The 19545-nt window shown below is 41.2% G+C and overlaps 2 protein-coding genes across 4 annotated transcripts; both read left to right on the top strand.

The window, feature by feature from the left end:
* The first annotated feature begins 1734 nt into the window (after positions 1-1734).
* On the top strand, positions 1735-5554 carry LOC115689968 (protein POOR HOMOLOGOUS SYNAPSIS 1). 3 transcript variants are annotated; one of them, XM_056316385.1, is made up of 8 exons: positions 1735-2064; positions 2754-2870; positions 3920-3985; positions 4092-4189; positions 4305-4501; positions 4584-4636; positions 4728-4755; positions 5252-5554. In XM_056316385.1, the coding sequence occupies exons 1-8, from the start codon at positions 1789-1791 to the stop codon at positions 5278-5280; spliced, it is 864 nt and encodes a 287-aa protein (XP_056172360.1). In that variant the 5' UTR covers positions 1735-1788; the 3' UTR covers positions 5281-5554. The 3 variants fall into 3 exon arrangements, with proteins under 3 accessions (XP_056172360.1, XP_030472042.2, XP_056172362.1); XM_030616182.2 differs by having other exon boundaries at positions 5079-5554; XM_056316387.1 differs by lacking the exon at positions 2754-2870 and having other exon boundaries at positions 5079-5554.
* A 1983-nt stretch (positions 5555-7537) lies between these two features.
* Positions 7538-12507, top strand: LOC115689957 (lysM domain receptor-like kinase 3). The gene is made up of 10 exons (XM_056316390.1): positions 7538-8525; positions 8987-9187; positions 9252-9418; positions 9521-9610; positions 10178-10283; positions 10792-10943; positions 11372-11469; positions 11626-11764; positions 12007-12105; positions 12200-12507. Exons 1-10 carry the CDS (start codon positions 7874-7876, stop codon positions 12362-12364), a joined length of 1869 nt encoding a protein of 622 aa, XP_056172365.1. The 5' UTR covers positions 7538-7873; the 3' UTR covers positions 12365-12507.
* Positions 12508-19545: the final 7038 nt, after the last annotated feature.

Here is a 19545-nt window from a genome sequence, read left to right as displayed (position 1 = left end):
AGGTTGGTGAGGACCGTTTGATGTCGCGAAACGTTTTCGAGCCGGGGGCTGTGGTGGGTCCTACATTTCGCGAAGCGTCGTCCGTTGACCGGACCGATGGGCCAGGTGGCGGATTGGGATTGGTTGCGCCGAAGTGCACGCTGTACTTGGTGGAGCAGGGGATCCTACTCCCGTCTTCTTGCGCATAACCTTTTTGGCCTTTTTTCGAGCTTCACTTTTAACGTTAAGAGCTGGCTTGTGCTCGTCGAGAGCTTTTCAGTTGTACCCCAATTTCCCTCGATCGGGCGGCTGGATGTCGAAAGTTATTTTAACTCTTAATCACGGCCGTTCATTCGTGAGGTCTCGGGAAATTTTTTCAGTTTAGCCCGATTGATTATTCCTATTTTAATGATCAATTTCACCAGGTTTCCGATCTGCAAAAATCTCTTCGATCATATTTTATTGTTACTTTTCACCATGACCATTTGCCACCTAATCGGGGCTGATTTTGAAAAAATTTGCGATCCCAATGCTACCCAAAAAGTCAATGAGCATTTTCGAAAAATTTATGGTCGAGAGCCATCTAGGGATGCAAAAGTTGGGTCTACCGGATGTTCGAATGGTCAAATTATGTTCGCTCAGAGTTTGGTCAAATTTGAGTTTGTTCGATCGCGTGGGAAGGGCTACGTTGTGGTCTCCTCCTAGGGCCACCGAAATATGGGCCGAGCAGGCCCGGCAGTATTCAAAGCCGAGCTTGTGCGGCCCAAATCCGGGCCAGGCTTGGGCCGGGTGTGCCCGGCGTGGCCCAAAGCGCAACTTCTCTTGCACGAGGCCCGTCTAGCCCGGCCCAATTTTCTCCATCCTTGAACAACAGCCCATCCGCCCGGTGAACGTTCGGCCCATATGTTGCGTGTTTGGCCCCAAGCCTTGGCCCTTGTACAAGGCCAATCCAACCTCGTGCAAGGTTAGCCCAACCTTGTACAAGGTTTCTCTGGAACCCAAAAATCTTTTCGCAATCCAAGGCAATCAACTCTAAACTCTCTCTTTATACGAGTCTTATAGTATATGTAGCATTGTTCCATGTGCAACGTTATTAAATAATTTGAAAATCGAACATCTTCTTAATCGAGCATAGTTCGCAAGTATCTCGAGACGCTGGTGAACACGACCCGCGACATATTCGTGGCTTCCTCTGGTTAGCTTCCCAACAAAGGCTACTTACTGACTAATGTAGGGAGATTTCATCGGCAAATTTGCAACGAATTGTTCTTGCCCTCATTGTCTTGGGACCTTGGAAACCATTCTCCAAGTTCTAAGAGACCATATGAGCAGCACAAATCGAGCACTATCGAACTTGAACTCGTCTTACTCTAAGATTTGAGTTACACTCGAACTCAATTTGAATTTAATAGGAATGTCTATGAGTTGCTCGTCTCGTTTTGTAAACCTAGCAGTACATTTATCTTGGGGAACAATTGTTCAAAAAGTCTTAAACCTATTGTGCGGAGGCCAATTTAGTTATAAAATCTTTCGATTGCGCCAATTTAGTCCTAAATCTTTTGACGATTTGCCAATTGAGTCTTTAAACCTTTCTTCACGTCAGTCTAGTCCGAAATGTTACATTTTTCTAATGAGCTTCTTATTGGGCCGAACGGCTATAAAAGAGTGGGCCCGCCTATGGCCTTGGGCCATGGCCCACAAACCTGTATAACCGTTTTCTCTTTTCTCGCTCCGCCCTTTTCATTTCACTCCCATCTCCTTTTTTCAAAAACCTCTCAGAAAAACGTCCCTTCCCAAACCGCGTCGAAAATGGCGGGGGCCCTGGCGGTCGTCGCCGGCGAGCGGCTGCCGGAGAGCTCCGCCGTCGCCTCCACCGGAGGCCACTGGGAGGTACGCTTCTCTCGGTTCTTCCCCCTCGCTTCCCGCCCGTCCGCGTGCCCCTCGCTCGCCCCTCTCCGCGACTCCGACCGCCGTCGCCTCTGCCCCTCCGGCGGGACCTGGCTCTCGTCCTCCTCCAAGGCTTCGCTGCTGCTTCACCCCGGTCCGGCCGCGATCATCACCGTCTGCTTGGGCGGGAAGTTGCTCGTGAGTCGCGGTCTCCCTCGTCTTCTGATTCCTCCTCTTTCGATACGTTGTCTTCACTCTCGTCGTCGAGCTCGTCACTGAAATGTTCTTCTCTGATGTCGAAATCAAAGTGATTAGCGTTTCACAATGCTCGATATACGGAGCATTATGCGTTCGGTTGTGTATCTCCAAGTAGTTTTCGCGTCAATTGCGGCGTGAGACAGTAAGAGTGCTTCCGTGACTTTCCTCTGTTTTCCGTGTGTATTGCGTCGGAGATTTGTGCTTTCTCTGACGCTTTCATGACCAAACCGATTTCTGTGAATAAACTTTGAGATGGTTTTTTTTGGTGCCGGTTCCATTCGGTCTGAAAATGAGTTGGATACGGCTGAACTAGGAGTTGGATCTAAGCAAGATAATTCTTATTTCTCGGAATATAGAGATCGATGATCAGATGCATGAACTTCAATCATTAAGGTACCAAGGATATATGTGAGCAGTGGATTTAAGTGTTTGGATACATCGCGGGCGTGAGCCTACATTTTTGGAAGCTCTTATTTCTTCTTTGACAAGGCATACTTTTAAATTTAGGTTCTTCAGTTCTCCACTCCTCATGAACTTCGTGGTAAATTACGGAATGGGGTAGTCCGTACATGATGTCTCTCTCTATAAGACTACAATTCATCCTGATTAAGAGTCTTAAACTGTCTCAGGAGCAGCATTTCGTTTCCAAATTGCAGTTCTTCAGGCCGCAGTTGTCATTCATGCCTGAATTTCCGGCAATGGCTAGCAGAGCTGTCCTTGTGAGCTACAGGGATTGCAGGAATGAGGCAAGCATTGAATCTGTTGGTTTCAATTGGTTGTGTGACATGGCGTTTGTCCTAAAGCGAAAAATGAGGTTTTTGTGCTTGATTTGGAAGTTTGGTTTTAGGGTAATCGATACTTGCTCGTCTTGAATACTAAGGAGTTTGTTAGTTCCTCTAGATGAGATTTAGATCTGTCCTTTCCGAATAACAGCAGCGAGGAGGACCATTATCTAGCAGAAGAACAGTGAGAAAGAACAGGAAACTTCTTTCTCTCATTATGACCTGGGCACCTTGCCTTCTCTTGCTTTGTGCTAGTGACACAAACCCTGGCTCCCTTTTAGCCGTGGTAGGGTTTGCTCTATAACTTTCGATAGCTGTTCTTTCCTTCCATTCACTCTATTGCATCTAGTAAAGATAATACTGGAGCATTCCAGCAAGCCTTCTTTCTTCAAGGCCTATTCAAACTAGAATATATTACTTCTTTAGTCGTTGAATATCTGAATCATGTCATCCAGTTCCTCATTTAAACCTGAACCTGTCATACATTATTGGATCAGACGGCAATGATTATTTCATCGTGCATTCTATTGATTTTCCTGGAGATATACATATTTCATTGATGGAAATTTCTAGTGGAGTGAGTTATGCTCTGCTTACCTGATGTATGAATCAACACATTAATGGACATGTCGACTTAAGTGATAATGTCTGACCAAAAAAAAAAAAACTTAAGTGATAATGGAAAAAGGCATTTAAAAAAACGACAGATGTTTTGCTTTTTTCCAGCCACGACGTGTAAAGGTCAAAATTTTTTTCCATATTCCTTTTCATTTCCTATGAATTTTTCGACAGTCGCAGAACTATTGAAAAATTGGCATGAATAAAGATTTTTCAATGTCAAAAAGATTTCTCACCTCAATTTTCCAGTGTTATACTTGTCTGAACTCTGTGTACCGTCCTCCACCTAGTAATAGGATAATCCAAATGTAGAATATTGTTCACACATTGTATTAACACATGTTTTGGTGGTTCGTGTCCAATAGTGCATGATGGACTTGTCAGTTTATTTGCAGATCCAGAAATTTGCCTTGAGATTTTCAACTACTTATGAAACTGATTCATTCACAAATTCTTTAAAGGTAATATTCTCATTGAGGGACTTGAAATATTTATCGTGCAGTTAACAATTTCTTATTGCATCACCCACTGTATTAAAATGACTGCATTCAATTGCTATACACGCAGGAGATCTTGAAAGATGCCACTGAAATTGAACTGCAAAATACTCACATGGCATCTCAAATATCTGCGCAGTCTGAGTTCACATCCTATTCTCCATACAGGTGGAATGGGTCCTAGTTCCTGACATACTTCATGTCTGTCTTTGCTACAGTTGATAAATTATGTCGTCGTGGTTGATCTACTTTTAACAATGAACTTGTCTTGTTGAGTTCTCAGAGTTCAGGAGGAAAACGATACTGTTTCTTGCATTGGCATTCAGAATCCTGGAAACTTATTGATCTTGGAGAACGAGTCTCAACAGCTCTCTTCAAACAAGGAAACTGCTTATGATCGTGATGCCGATAATGGCCTTGCATCCTTTCCTCCAAGCTTCACATCATTTCTGAATAGTTGTTGCGTTGACCGTGAACAAGGTGAACTGACTGCTCTCTCTTAAAGATAGAAGTATTCTCTCTTTGGAAGACTTTAATTGATTTACTGTATTGAATAATGTAGCTACGGCACAATCAACTATACCTGAAGTAGTCGACATCAAATCTCAGATCATGGTAATACTTTGTCTGACTGAATACTGCACGGATGTTATCTCTTTACAAGGTTAAGTTATCAATCATTGATTAATGGGTTCTTCTGTCACAGAAATACATGGAAGATTCTGAATTCCAAGGTAAATAATTTTTCAAATCTATCTCATGCACTGCTAGTTGCTGGCTTATACAGCCTGCCGTGCGTAGCTCTTTTGACTTCTTGCCAAAAACAATCGGAAAAAGCAAAAGATAAGATTAAAATTAACTCAAAATAATAAAAAGATGTTATCAAGAGGACATTAGTTCCTCATTTCAGCAGCTTCTTCTTTTTATCATATTCAATTTCCCCTTTCAAATAGCTGCTGATAGCCTGCACTGGAGACAGAGAAAATTGCATGTGGTTCTTTGCGTTTAAACTTTAAAGATTATACTGATCTGTATAGCTCTCTTATGTTTTCATCAGAGATGTTGATTAGAGTGGACAGCGTCATCAATGAAATTGGAGTGTGATTTCTCATCGCGATTGTCACGGCTGTTGATATCCTTAGCGAGGCATCTGATACCTTGGCCGCCATGGTGGGTCTTGAACCTAGCAGTTAACCCTCTAGAGTGTACGTCTCATTTCCATTTTTTCAGCGATTCCTTTTTGCAGTATAATGCTGTAAAACACCTGGAGATATTCAAAGTCATTCAGGGGCAAATTGTTTCTTACGTAAACTCCGGTTCCCCTGGTTACTGGTTGGAATTATATTGGGCGATTTCAGCATGCCACAAGGACTGCCTGCTGAAAGCCCCAAGTATAGTGAGCTTTGGTTAATGCTTGACTTGGCTTTTCTCCTCGGCGTTGTGCATTTTGTCCGTTCTGCTCTTAGACTTTGGCGTCGCATCCGCCTGTCTGGGGAACAATACGATGATGATGTCTCATTCTTATTTTTTGAATCCGTTATTAACATCGATATTTAGTCATAGCTCTGCATTTGAACAGATTACAAACCACGATTACACATTGGAATGCCCACTTTGCTACAGTAATTTCGTGTTGGTGGAAAATTTTCTTTCGATTCATTCATGTAACAGAAATCCCTTTGGCCAAGTCTTCCAGATTTGTTCATTTTATTTTCCCATTTATGATTCCGACTTCATTTTGTTTCTTAACCTTATTTGCTAAATCATGGTAGTTTGTTGAATCAGCCAATGGTTTTGCTGAATCAGCTACTTAGGCAACAGCCATTCTTCTTTCTCTAGGGTAAGCGTTTTCTGATGTACAAGTTTCTCATAAAACCGGTCCAACTACACTGGGTCAGTTTGCTCTCTATTGCATCTTGATGTTTCTAATATGTTTCCCGTTTTCGTCAACGGGACGTGACATCACAGATCTGCGATGGCGGCCCCGAATTTGCGATACAATAATGAAACTCATGTCTGCGCGCGTACAAAGCACAATGAGCTTCACTCCTTGTTAGCATCCTCCTAGGATTTCTTTCCTCGTTCTGGAGCATCTTCCTCCTATCAAGAACGTTTAACTCATAAACAAATTCTAATGGAGTCGACGAATCATCATTTGAGTCACGAAAGCATAGTCCAGCGAGTCCCGATTAAGGTGTATTTTCGCAACAACTTTATATTTTGATAGTATATAAATTGAAAATCTTCTGAAAGGGTGGATCTCGCACCAAAAATTAAAATATAAATGTCAAGTCTTTGGTAGGATTCACATCGCACCAAGCCCAGTAAAACAAGAACGTCAGTAAGTTCGTGCAAAACTTTTGGCACTTCTTGGATGGATGATGCGAAATCCATGTCACAACAAGACAGCGACTATCCTCCATAATTTGCCGGTTTCCAACAGATGCCAATTCTATAATAATCTCTCTCAAAACAAGATCACTCGAACAACTTTTTGCCTCAAATGGGATACAAGGTTCTCTCAGCCGGCTACGCGAAATGAAGAAATCTCTGTCATTTCGCTTTCGAAATTAAAAGTGACAAATCACAAATAAAAGCGAAACGCACAAAAAAAAATAAATCCTCAACCCCTAGATCCTAACAACAATGGAGGAGCTTTCCAGGGCCATGTCGACTATCCAGATCATCGAAGGCTAGCTGCTTTTTTCGAGGTGTCTCGTCATTGAACTTGGTCCCTCGAACTTGGAGGACTTCGATCCGGTTCATGGGGGCGGCGGGGAATGATTCCTTTAGTCACTATTGAGAAGCCAGACAACACTGCCGCGAGGAAATTCCCTCAAACTTGTAGAACTAGGTCGATAATCGGGAGATAGAACTCGAGTTCATAATAGCAAAAAATAAGTACCCAATCGAAGGTCGAGATTCCTCAGTGTTTTTTGTCCCTAGACAACCGATGACTCGACTTGACAGTCTGTCATGTACGAATGCTCGAGTTATATTGTATCCAAGGTTGTTTTTTTTCCTGAGTAATCTCGTCAAATAACTCGAGAGAAACCAGTTAATAGCAGCATATTTTGGTACGGCCTGATAAGATTCAGGTTTGAGAAAAAGAATAGCTTATAGAAACCAGTATATGTGATAGGTATCTTACGAAATGAATGCGCAAGAACGCGAAATCTGCAGCTTATCCCTTCGATGATAAATGTACAGTAGTATCGGCGATAACTCACTTCGTATAAGTCATGTGTATAACACATGGAGAATTGTGGATCGCAGTTCACATGCATCATGCATATACCATACGAATAGCGTTTCGAATCGAATCTATAGTAAGTTGTCCGAGGAGAGAACGCAACACAGCCAATCGGTGTGTGGCGATTTTCACCACATTCACAGCACAAAGTCATTCCAGCTGTTGCTGAAAAGAAAAGGCATGCCTCCACCAGGACCAGCAAAATCCAAACTGTTCCTGAATTGAAAAACATCAGCTGCCAATGTGTTGTGTTCATCAGCAAGTTGTAAGCATCGACGGGAAAAAACTCTATTTTTATTTAGGATGTAGCATACAAAAAGACTCTTTGAGGACTGCGATGAGGCGAGCCAAACAACATTGTTATCTACAAAACTTTCAAATCAATCCCACATAGCAACATCTTCTTCCCTCTCATATGCTGATAGAGCCTATAACAAGAAAGTGGGTGCTTTCCAATCTCCATACCAACCATCATGGGCAAATGTTTTGCTCCTTTGAGGGGCTTGCCGGACATGTAATGACAAGAAGCAGACATTCGTTGTTCTTCCCATCTTAATTGTTCTTTCGCAAGAAGACTGAATCGTGCCTCATCACCACCGATGGCTCTCGGCAATCTTCTTCCCGGTCTTCTGATTCTTCTGGCCTGTTCGGCGGCAATGGCTTTGGCCAACCACGTGTTCACCAAAGACACCGAAATGTACCCTTTCAAATGCTTTGACCAGATCACAACCTGCAATGCCTCTCTGTACCATTACGACAGTGGCCTCCAGGAGGATCGAATCGCTGCCTACTACTCAGTGAGCCCCTCCCAGATCAAACCCATCAAGCACGCGGACCGGCAAGACTACCTCATCAGTGTGCCGTGCTCTTGCCAGAGCACCGGGGACACCACCGGCTACTTCTACAACGTGTCCTACAAGGTTGAACTAAACGACATCTTCGTCAACGTCTCGGCGAAGGTCTACAGCGGGCAAGCTTGGAGCCTTGAAGATGAAGAGAAGAGGTTCAAAGTGAGCGCCACGGTCCCCATGTATCTTCTATGCGGGTGCGCAAAGAGTGACTCTCAGACCGTGGTGACATACACGGTTCAGCAGCACGACACGCTGACTGATATTGCCAACCTGTTATCTGCTGAACTGAGCAGCATCGAGAACATGAACCCCAATCTGATACAGAACTCCAACTCCATAGGCGTGGGTTGGGTGGTGTTCGTGCCGATGGAGAACAACGGAATCCCATCCCCTAAGAAAGGTCTGAAGCGCTAACTTTGCTTCAAGGCATGGTGATTCCATGATTCCGCGAATTCAGAGAATATAGATAAATTTTGGCTTGTTGCTTCTTTCTCAGCCATGTCTCGCTCGTCTCGTCTGCTTTCTTTGTGATTTGAACTTGCGTAGTCGTCAAGGAACCTCAACACGCCTTCTTTTCTTCCTTAATAAAAGATACAAATGTCTAAATTGCCCGCATAGTTTAAAGTTCCTTCATATCTTATTCACCTTACTGATCGATGTCTTCTAGTTCCGACAGATTGGCCCCGACCATCTTAACTTCGTGCCTGTTAAATGGGTTTTGTTTCAAAGTTTACCTGATATCATTTCATTTTGCATAGAAGGACGAGAATTTGATATGTTCATTGTTGCAGGAAGTGAATGAACACTAAGAAATTAATTTCATATGATATTGATGATAATCGTTTCTCTATTCAATATTAGGGATAAAGCACAAGTGGACCATAGTCGTCGGCACATTATCGGCTGTCCTGCTGATTTCAGTGCTAGCATTGATCATCATTCTCGGAAGAAGACTGTCATGCCAAGATGCCGAGGAAGACCCAAAAGCTGTATCCAAAACCTTGAGCGCTAACAAGGCCTACTCCTTTCATAACCAGTATCTGCATAAGGAAAACAAGGAAGGTTAGATATGAAAATGATGGCGAGTTTTGATATAGTAACTTTTTCTTCTTTCCGCTGACCGAAGCCGCTCATACTGAATTTTCATGTACAGACTTCCCGATTTTTGAATCAGAAAGGCCTCTGATATACAGCCTTGAGGACATTGAGTTCGCTACTAGTAACTTCGATGAGACGAAGAAGATCGGAGAGGGTGGATACGGGAGCGTGTACTTTGGAGTATTAGGTGAACAGGTACCCAGTCTATTTCCCCTCTCTCCCCTCTTTTCGTGCCCATTCAGAAGATTCTTTTTTTCAAACAATTTTCACGAATGTGTCGGTTTGGCAATAATTCAGGAGGTGGCCATAAAGAAGATGAGATCTAGCAAGTCCAAGGAGTTCTTCGCAGAGCTCAAGGTCTTGTGCAAGATCCACCACATCAATGTGGTAAGCGCCAAAAATGGCAAAAGGACACTATAAGTGCCATAACTTGTGTACGGAGATCACTTTGGTGCCATAACTTTTTTTTTCGGATCACTTTGGTGCCAAGTCGGAGGAAAACGATCACTTAAGTGTCATAAGTTTTTTTGGATCACTTCAGTGCTAAAATTTTGAAAAACGATCACTTAAGTGCTAAATTTTTTAAAAACGATCATTTAAGTGCTAAAATTTTGAAAAACGATCACTTAAGTGCCAATCTCCGGCGAGCCACGTCAGCTTCAGAAATTAATAAAAAAATGCCACGTCGGATTTCCGCAAAAATTGTGTACGGCACCGGAGTTGGCACTTAAGTGATCGTTTTTCAAAAATTTTAGCACTTAAGTGATCGTTTTTCAAAAATTTTAGCACTAAAGTGATCCAAAAAAAACTTATGGCACCAAAGTGAGCGCCGTACATAAGTTATGGCACTTGTAGTGTTCTTTTGCCCGCCAAAAATGTCTGAAGTTTTAATCCTACTCCAAGAGTATACACGAACCCGTCAGGAGAATGACCATCCGGTGTTTTGCTTTTTAGGTGGAGCTGCTGGGATATGCGAGTGGAGAAGACCACCTCTACTTGGTTTATGAGTATGTTCGGAACGGGTCGCTCAGCGATCACCTGCACGATCCTTTGCTTAAAGGCATGGAAATTTCAGTTCATTCTGTCTTTGAGCTTCGCAGTTGATATTTGTTGTCTTTTGTGGAACTTGATATATGCAGAGATATCACTTGAGGAAGTTTAATAGTCTTACCTTCACTATATCCGTTCTCTTTACATCGTACAACTTCATGTCTTCTGCTACCTCTAAGAAATCTCCAAGGTCAGGTATATTTTGTCAACTTTGTGCCGTGGCTTGCCCAACTACACATCAGGCACAAATGTACCTTATGTTTCATTGCGCGTAATTTGAGGAATTTGATTATTGTGCTATGAAATGAAGATCAAATCTACAAATAGAGAAAGTAAACCCTACAGAGAAAAGGCGACAGTGATTGGTGCACGCATAAGATAGCTAATTGCAAAATTTTATACTCAAATTTTAGTATGGCGAAATTAGAAACTTCAACAGAAGAATCTCAAAGCGACACTATTACTAACAAGAACCCGAGTTTATAGCGACCTCCTCACCAAGTTCACTCCTGAACCAGGTAGGCATCCCCTGTCTTGGACAGCAAGAACGCAGATAGCATTGGATGCCGCCAAAGGTCTCGAGTACATTCACGACCACACAAAGGATCGTTACGTGCACCGTGACATAAAGACAAGCAATATTCTGCTTGATGAGGGGCTCCGAGCAAAGGTACTATTCAATTCCTAGCTTCACACAGCCATCATCCCGATAAACATACAGAGACTCTGCATTGAGTTTGTACCCAATAGCGTCACCTTCCATCACAATTATCATCACTTCCTTACATCATCTTGTAAGCTAGCTTAAAATTCAGAACCATGAGCATAATGTTTTGAATTAACTTCTTTGACTTCTGAAATGCATTCTCCTTTATAAATTGACTGAAAACCAGAAGCTGCAACATTTCTGCTCATGGGGCTGGAAATTCTGAACAAGAGCTTGATAACGAATGTGCATGAATAGTGCAGTCCTACCAGGGCGTTTCATCACTGTTCCTGCTCCTGACAACCATAAAACCTACCTCGGATAGTCTTAAAAAATGTCAAAATAACTTACTTAATCCACTTCCCTGTATTATAAGCTACCATGTTGAACAGGTAGCAGATTTCGGGTTGGCAAAGCTTGTTGGTCGAAGTAATGAAGAGGATCTCATAGCTACGCGGCTAGTAGGAACGCCGGGCTACCTTCCTCCTGAGTAAGCTGCTCGATCTTCTCTTCACTATGTCAGAATGAAATTTGCTTTCCTTCCTTTTTTTGCTCATAACAATTTTTTTGTTTACTTTTTGTCTGAAATCTGCACATACCATCTCTGATCAAGTTTACTTTCTTTACCCAAAAAAAAAAACAAAAGATCTGTGAAGGAGCTCCAGGTGACTCCAAAGGCTGACGTCTTTGCATTTGGAGTGGTTCTAGCGGAGCTAATAACCGGCCAACGTGCGCTTATCCGCGACAACCAAGAGCCCACCAAATTGAAATCGTTAATCACAGTTGTCAGTTCATCTATACTTCAATCTCTGATCAATCTTCCACAAGTGAATGGGACAATAGAAACATTAAAGTCAATTCAACCAAAAAAAAAAAAACGATTTCCCACCAACCTGAATAAGGTTTAATTAGTTTAAGATGTAAGTTAACCGAGATGGCTCCCAACTTCACTCAACTAAAACTGCATATAAGTTAAATGCAGAGTCAAGCTTCAAGAGAACTTAGTGTTGCTTCCATAACATGACAGATGAATAAAATTTTCCGACACAAAGATCCGGAGGCAGCACTAGAAGCTGTGGTGGATGGCAATCTTCGAGGTAGCTATCCGATGGAGGACATGTACAAGGTTCGTGTCCTGATCCAAATCGATCTCATTCATAACTCTATTTCCATCAAACACTTTCTACGTCAATGACTGAAAATCTGTCTGCATTATGTAGATGGCAGAAATTGCAGAATGGTGTCTGAGCGAAGACGCAGTGGACAGACCGGAAATGCGGGAGATCGTAGTGACACTGTCTCAAATCATGATGTCCTCAACAGAGTGGGAAGCATCTTTGGGTGGAAATAGCCAGGTTTTTAGTGGCATTTTCAACGGAAGATAACAACTAACTACTTCAGTCTTTTGTCCCCTTCCCCTTTCTTGGACATGGCGTGATTCTGATTTATAGCACTCAAAATGGTGATTCCTGTACTATCAAGTATAACATGGAAATAGATTTCCCTAAAAATTCAGTACATTTTGAAATCTGAAACCGGAAGTAAGCAATAGTACCTAAGTAGATATTTTCTGTAAAATGTCTTTCAACAATTGATTCAATAAACTTAATGAAGCGAAGTTAGATTCATGCTCATTTGAGTTGCATTGTGCAGGCTCATCCTACTTGATTGAGCTAATTAACGTATCCACAAACTGTGAAGCCTACACTAACTTCCACTAAGCAACATCAAGTTTCAGTATTAGTTTTGTACACCACAGTATTTTTATACCGAGTGTACACAGTTTCTTCCGGTAGCCATTACCAAGGAAAATCTTCCATGAGCTAAGTACACGTGGACGGGACACAAGCATAATAATAAGATATTGTAAGGCTTTTGTTAATGCCACCGAGAGAACTGTCACGAAAATATAGAGAGCGTGAAGTGGAAACATGCACAAGCCGTCGCAATAAACAGCAGTGAATGAACGGACGGAAGCAAATTTAGGCGGTATGGTGCATTCAATGCAGACTACTCTGCAGGGAGAGACAGCACGGATTCCTTTAGAAATCTACGAAGATAAAAATCAAGCAGTGTCTCACTCAAGCCATGCCTCAGTTATACCCAAACTTGCTGTGTTTTGGGCGTTGTCACTCCCCGTGTTGTGGCAGCTAATGTCACACCCGACTCCCACAGGTATAGGAGAAATGACATGCCGTCTTCCTACCTGAGGGACGCTGGTGTGTACCCCTACGAGCAATCGTTACTTAGATAGCTGAACCAACGTGGGGCCAAATGTGCCTCGTGTTCTAGTTTATCAGCTTCAATGGGAAGGGAGTTTGCTAATCCTTCTCGTTGTGTCGGTTTCGAGCCTCGTTGCGAGCATTTCAGGATTAAAAAAGTCCCAAGTGCACCGTACCAATGTGGGGAATTGCGCCTTCAAGATTGACCGGAGAGGCGGATCGGTCGAGGTGCACGGAAGTTTTCTGGGACATCACTTTGACCGCTAAACCAAAAAAGAACAGATCTTCATTTTCGTATCCGCAAGAGACTTGATTAGGAATGACAATTAGATAGGGATTTGGAAAACACTGACCAAATTCTAGTGGGACAAAGCATTATGAGCGACTGATTTCGCCGTGTTTACATGAATTTGGCCCCATTTGACCTTAACAAGGCCGAGCTTGGAAATAGTATAGAAACTTCAAAGATCAGTTGGGCTGGGCATTGCTTTGGTAGCCAATTATCAAAGAAAAGAAAGCCCTTTTTGGCCACTCTGCTCAAACGGAAGACGACCTTTCCTTGTTTACAAGGCCCTCCCTTGGGTGTTATCATAAGGGTGTCGTATTTGTTTAGAAAACGTTTTGGATTTAAAATAGGAAAATTATTCAAAAAGTCATAAATCTATTACACTTTTGTCAATCAACCTTAAACCTTTTATTGTGCCAATTGAGTTATAAACATTTTCACGTTTTGCCAATTGAGTCCATCCGGCCAATTTTCGCCGGAAATCGCTGTCATGGACGTTAGCTGTCCTAGGTGGTACAGCCGACGCTAACGTGACAATTTTAAATAATATTTTAATATTTGTTCCTAAAAAATGGAAACGAGAATCGGACCGGGATGTATTGGAACCTGGAACCGGACCGGTTCCCAGCTCGGTTCTACCCTAGAATCATGATCACCCCTACCCTCTATTGCAGATCAGTTAAGGATATAGTTTCGGCATAAGGAAGTTCGCGTGCTTCTAAGCCTCCAACGCCCTGAGCGTTGTGACATCTCTCTCATCTGAAGTAATTACCGGGAACACTTCGATAAGTACTTGACTAGATTTAGCGTGGTCAGATAGAATAACATTTTCTACTACCACCGCTTAAAACCCACACTGGTGAATTTCTCTAGTTTCTCATTCGGTGTAATTGGAGATGGTGCCATAAAAGAAGGCAAAACCTGTTGATTTATACGTGTACCACCATAGATGATTTCTGCCAAAGGCCTGTAGCGTTTGTTGCCATAACACTAGGCTCCGAGGTATAAACCTCTCCACGAGCAACGGTCGAAATGACCATAGGAACTTTCTAGAAATGTTTTGAAAATCATTGGGTACTTCATTGTTATCAGCCATTATGAATTTATGATAAATCCAATAAACAGTAAAGGATAATCGTCTTAAGATTGTTGTTCCCTTGTGCAATATTGTTTGTTGTAAGCAGAAATTTAGTAACGACCAAGCCAATGTTTATATAATTTTAACAAAAAAAGATGACTGAATTACACACCAAATATAGACTTGCTAGATGCTATAAAATCGGAAAAGAATGAAACATGAGGTGATGTACGGATTACCGAATCTCCTTAAGGCAATTAGTTCCTGCCCACGGTGCTTTGCAGATTTGTGAACTATATCTTCCGAGACACAACACCTACAACCCGTTTGTATTAGCACTATATGAACATAACTCTATCGAACACTTCTTGAAATCAGCACACTTAGAGCACTAACTTACCAGAACTGAAGAGACGCGTCTTCTTAAAGACAAAAAACCCCCTTCATGTGAATTGAAGAGACGTCTATTAAATCTCCTCCACGTGAACTGCAAAGACAACTATTAAATCTTCTGCACGAGAACGAAAGAGACATCTCACTAATGTTGAGTCATTCATAAACTATAATTACTATGATCCTTAAACTAACAGGTATGACATCATTTTCTGCAAAACGATCCTAGCCAGCCTAAATGCCTTGACAATTTCATTAGTCCAATCAAACATTTGAACCAAGGAGCTGACAATGTAATGGTCAACATCAAAACCCAAGTAGTGTATTCCATTTGCAACCTCATTCTCAGTATCAAAGATACACAATTGGGCAAACATGGGTTTACATTCGGACTGCAAAATATATATGTTAGGCCTTATTTAGTTTGGCGGGAGGCACCTTTGTTAAACAAGTTTATAAATAAAATACACTCTGTTTTTGCGAGCATAAAAAAGCTACTACGTAAGCAATGAGGTCCAATTGCGAGCAAGACAGTCTTACTTTCGATAACAGGACATAAAGAATTTCATCTTTGCCTCCTAGCGCTCTCAAGATGCTCTTCAACATTTTTACCCGAGCACACAAAAATACGAGTAAGTGAAAATCCAACAAAATTATTAAAATGGAAAGGTAAGCAGTCGCCAACTCACCGTCACCTTCCCACATTTGGTCGGCCGTGACCGGAAGTTTAGCGACGAGACAGAGAGAGGAGACCGAAGAGCACCCTCTTGGTCATATAGCTTCGAATTTCTGTTGAACGTGATTACTTCTTTGCAAGTAATCCAAAGACTTAGATATGGAGGACTGTTCTTCTGAAATTCGAGTCGTCTAAAATGCAAGCTTTTTTCACGGCAGATAAAGAAGAAGAAGGAAGGCTTCCTTTTTCCAAATAACTGCAAACCGGGCGTGCGCGTGGCTTTTTCCTTATATTATTGTGGGTATATGTGCGCCTGCGTGTGTTTAATTGAAAAAAATTGTCTTGCCACTTTCCATCTTTTCACTCATATATAATCATTATATGCATTATAGATGATTTTATGTATACCAGCATGCTTATTTTTACATTAAAGTTTATTCTTATTAATCCTGACCGCTAATAATGGCAATCTCAAGAAAGGAAAAGAAAATGTGAAGTACTAATCGTAAAAGGGAGCAGATAAAGTGAAAAATAGAGAGTTTTGCTTTCTAAATTGTTTAAGGTAAGCATTTTTTCTATGAATTCTATTCCCTGCAACAACTTGCCAGATCTCTATAATGAATTTATGTAGCTCATTTGTCATTGTTTAGAATAGTGATCTTCAAACTACAGATGTTGGATTTGGACGAAAGAGCTGGTAGGCATTTACTATATTTGACAATCCCGTGAAGCCGTCGAAAAAACGTGGCATTATGATTACCAATGAGGTCGCATCACTTGCAATTGCCACCTCAACAACAAGAGGAAGGAAACAAAAATGAACATCACTACTTACAAACAAAAGGGTGTGAAATAGAAAATCGATAGATTTGTTATTTGAATTGCTCAAGATAGCTTCTTCGTGTTTTTATATCCCATGCAATAACCTCCTGGACCTCCAAAGCTAATGAGGTAGTCACTTCGATATATTGTACTATGGCAAATCATCAAACTATAAACATTGGATCTATCCACCCACGCCATCATCTTATCTGAAGGAGGTAGGGATTTGCCATATGATCGAATCCAATGGAGTTGTCCAAAGATTGTGGCATGCCTGAGATTACCATTAGGCCTGTGACCACTTCCCATCGGCAGACACATTCCATCGCTTGCAGCTACGCCAATCCCTTCCTAAGCTGTGTGTAGTGAGCCATTGCACAAATACAAGAACAGTTCATTTGGTCAGTTGCCTACTTTAATGGTTCGAGAGGTCACAATCAATCACCAATTCCTAGTATTTCGATCCTGATTAGAAATGAATAATGTAAAAAATGCAGATGTTATAAACACTAGTTTATTTCAAAAAACGTTGGGATATCGCACCATGCTTGGTATTAGGGACAATGATAGGTATATGACATGAATGCAATGATTGATTATATGCTTATATGATAACTTTTCAGTAGGGTAGAAAGATGGCGAAATTTTTTAATTGCGAGCAAGACAGTCTTAGTTTCGATAACAGGATATAAAGAATTTCATCTTTGCCTCCTAGCGCTCTCAAGATGCTCTTCAACATTTTTACCCGAGCACACAAAAATACGAGTAAGTGAAAATCCAACAAAATTATTAAAATGGAAAGGTAAGCAGTCGCCAACTCACCGTCACCTTCCCACATTTGGTCGGCTGCGACCGGAAGTTTAGCGACGAGACAGAGAGAGGAGACTGAAGAGCACCCTCTTGGTCATATAGCTTCGAATTTCTGTTGAACGTGATTACTTCTTTGCAAGTATTCCAAAGACTTAGATATGGAGGACTGTTCTTCTAAAATTCGAGTCGTCTCAAATGCAAGCTTTTTTCATGGCAGATAAAGAAGAAGAAGGAAGGCTTCCTTTTTCCAAATAACTGCAAACCGGGCGTGCGCGTGGCTTTTTCCTTATATTATTGTGGGTATATGTGCGCCTGCGTGTGTTTAATTGAAAAAAATTGTCTTGCCACTTTCCATCTTTTCACTCATATATAATGATTATATGCATTATAGATGATTTTATGTATACCAGCATGCTTCTTTTTACATTAAAGTTTATTCTTATTAATCCTGACCCTTAATAATGGCAATCTCACTCTCAATCTCAAGAAAGGAAAAGAAAATGTGAAGCACTAATCGTAAAAGGGAGCAGATAAAGTGAAAAATAGAGAGTTTTGCTTTCTAAATTGTTTGAGGTAAGCATTTTTTCTATGAATTCTATTCCCTGCAACAACTTGCCAGATCTCTATAATGAATTTATGTAGCTCATTTGTCATTGTTTAGAATAGTGGTCTTCAAACTACAGATGTTGGATTTGGACGAAAGAGCTGGTAGGCATTTACTATATTTGACAATCCCGTGAAGCCATCGAAAAAACGTGGCATTATGGTTACCAATGAGGTCGCATCACTTGCAATTGCCACCTCAACAACAAGAGGAAGGAAACAAAAATGAACATCACTAATTTCAAACAAAAGGGTGTGAAATAGAAAATCGATAGATTTGTTATTTGAATTGCTCAAGATAGCTTCTTCATGTTTTTTTATCCCATGCAATAACCTCCTGGACCTCCCAAGCTAATGAGGTAGTCACTTCGATATATTGTACTATGGCGAATCATCAAACTATAAACATTGAATCTATCCACCCACGCCATCGTCTTATCTGAAGAAGGTAGGGATTTGCCATCCGATCGAATCCAATGGAGTTGTCCAAAGATTGTGGCATGCCTGAGATTACCATTAGGCCTGTGACCACTTCCCATCGGCAGACAAATTCCATCGCTTCTAGCTACGCCAATCCCTCCCCAAGCTATGTGTAGTGAGCCATTGCACAAATACAAGAACAGTTCATTTGGCCAGTTGCCTACTTTAATGGCTCGAGAGGTCACAATCAATCACCAATTCCCAGTATTTCGATCCTGATTAGAAATGAATATTGATAATAAGTGCTAATAATGTAAAAAATGTAGATGTTGTAAACACTAGTTTATTTCAAAAAACGTTGTGATATTGCACCATGCTTGGTATTAGGGACAATGATAGGTATATGACATGAATGCAATGATTGATTATATGCTTATATGATAACTTTCAGCAGGGTAGAAAGATGGCGAAAATTTTTAACTTTAAGAACAAAACTATTAGCCTCTAATATGTTTTACCAAAACCATTATCTTAAGCACCTTGACATGATCAAACATACCTGTTCAATGTGGATTACAAGCACAGATTGAAGTCGACCATAAGTAGAAGTAGGATGTATTGGATAACCGGGGTTACTTCCCTATGCACTTGGACGAAACCCGAACATAGTACATTGTAGCACCCGTTGTGGTAGTCATCACCTTACGAGGATAATGCTGTAGTCAGTAAGATTCAAATCATCTCCAAATTCTAGTTTGGAATTCCGTAAATCGGTGAAAAAGTGGTTCGATTAAGACCTAACAATTATCTTCATAGCTCACCTGTCCAATATGTGAATAACCGAGAAAGATTATCACCATATAACTGTGGAGAAACCTAGGAAAATAAGAGATTTTTCTCTCGGATCATTATTCCATATGTTGAACTTCTTGTATAAAAATATACTATGATGTTGACTTACTTTAAAAATCACTTGCCAACCAACCGGCTAGAATCATGCTAATATGCTTTGGGGGACCAGTTTCAATCCACACATTATGTGTACTGAATTGGTCAGGAGCAACAATTAGATTGTAGACTGTTGTACCTCCACCTCCTCCGTATTTGATATTTTCAATCATGTTGTCTGTTAGAGAAATCACCTGCAAATGATAACTTATAATTTAGACTTCTATAAAGTGAAATAAAACTTAGGGTCCATTTGTTTGACGGAAAACTATTTATGGAAAAATGTTTTAAAACTTTCTAGTGTTTGG

The sequence above is a fragment of the Syzygium oleosum genome, unplaced genomic scaffold (genome assembly GCF_021117445.2).
Source record: "Syzygium oleosum isolate NSW1041296 unplaced genomic scaffold, Sole_v2.1 Sole_v2.01, whole genome shotgun sequence".
Taxonomy (NCBI): domain Eukaryota; kingdom Viridiplantae; phylum Streptophyta; class Magnoliopsida; order Myrtales; family Myrtaceae; genus Syzygium; species Syzygium oleosum.
This window is presented reverse-complemented; position numbering and strand designations above follow the sequence as displayed.

Coding starts and splice junctions, on each gene's coding strand:
- LOC115689957 (XM_056316390.1), top strand. CDS start 7,874: ATGGCTCTCGGCAATCTTCTTCCCGGTCTTCTGATTCTTCTGGCCTGT. Junction 9,188..9,251: donor GCATAAGGAAAACAAGGAAG/GTTAGATATGAA, acceptor CGCTGACCGAAG/CCGCTCATACTGAATTTTCA. Junction 10,944..11,371: donor ATGAGGGGCTCCGAGCAAAG/GTACTATTCAAT, acceptor CATGTTGAACAG/GTAGCAGATTTCGGGTTGGC.
- LOC115689968 (XM_030616182.2), top strand. CDS start 1,789: ATGGCGGGGGCCCTGGCGGTCGTCGCCGGCGAGCGGCTGCCGGAGAGC. Junction 2,065..2,753: donor GCTTGGGCGGGAAGTTGCTC/GTGAGTCGCGGT, acceptor AAACTGTCTCAG/GAGCAGCATTTCGTTTCCAA. Junction 2,871..3,919: donor ACAGGGATTGCAGGAATGAG/GCAAGCATTGAA, acceptor GTTTATTTGCAG/ATCCAGAAATTTGCCTTGAG.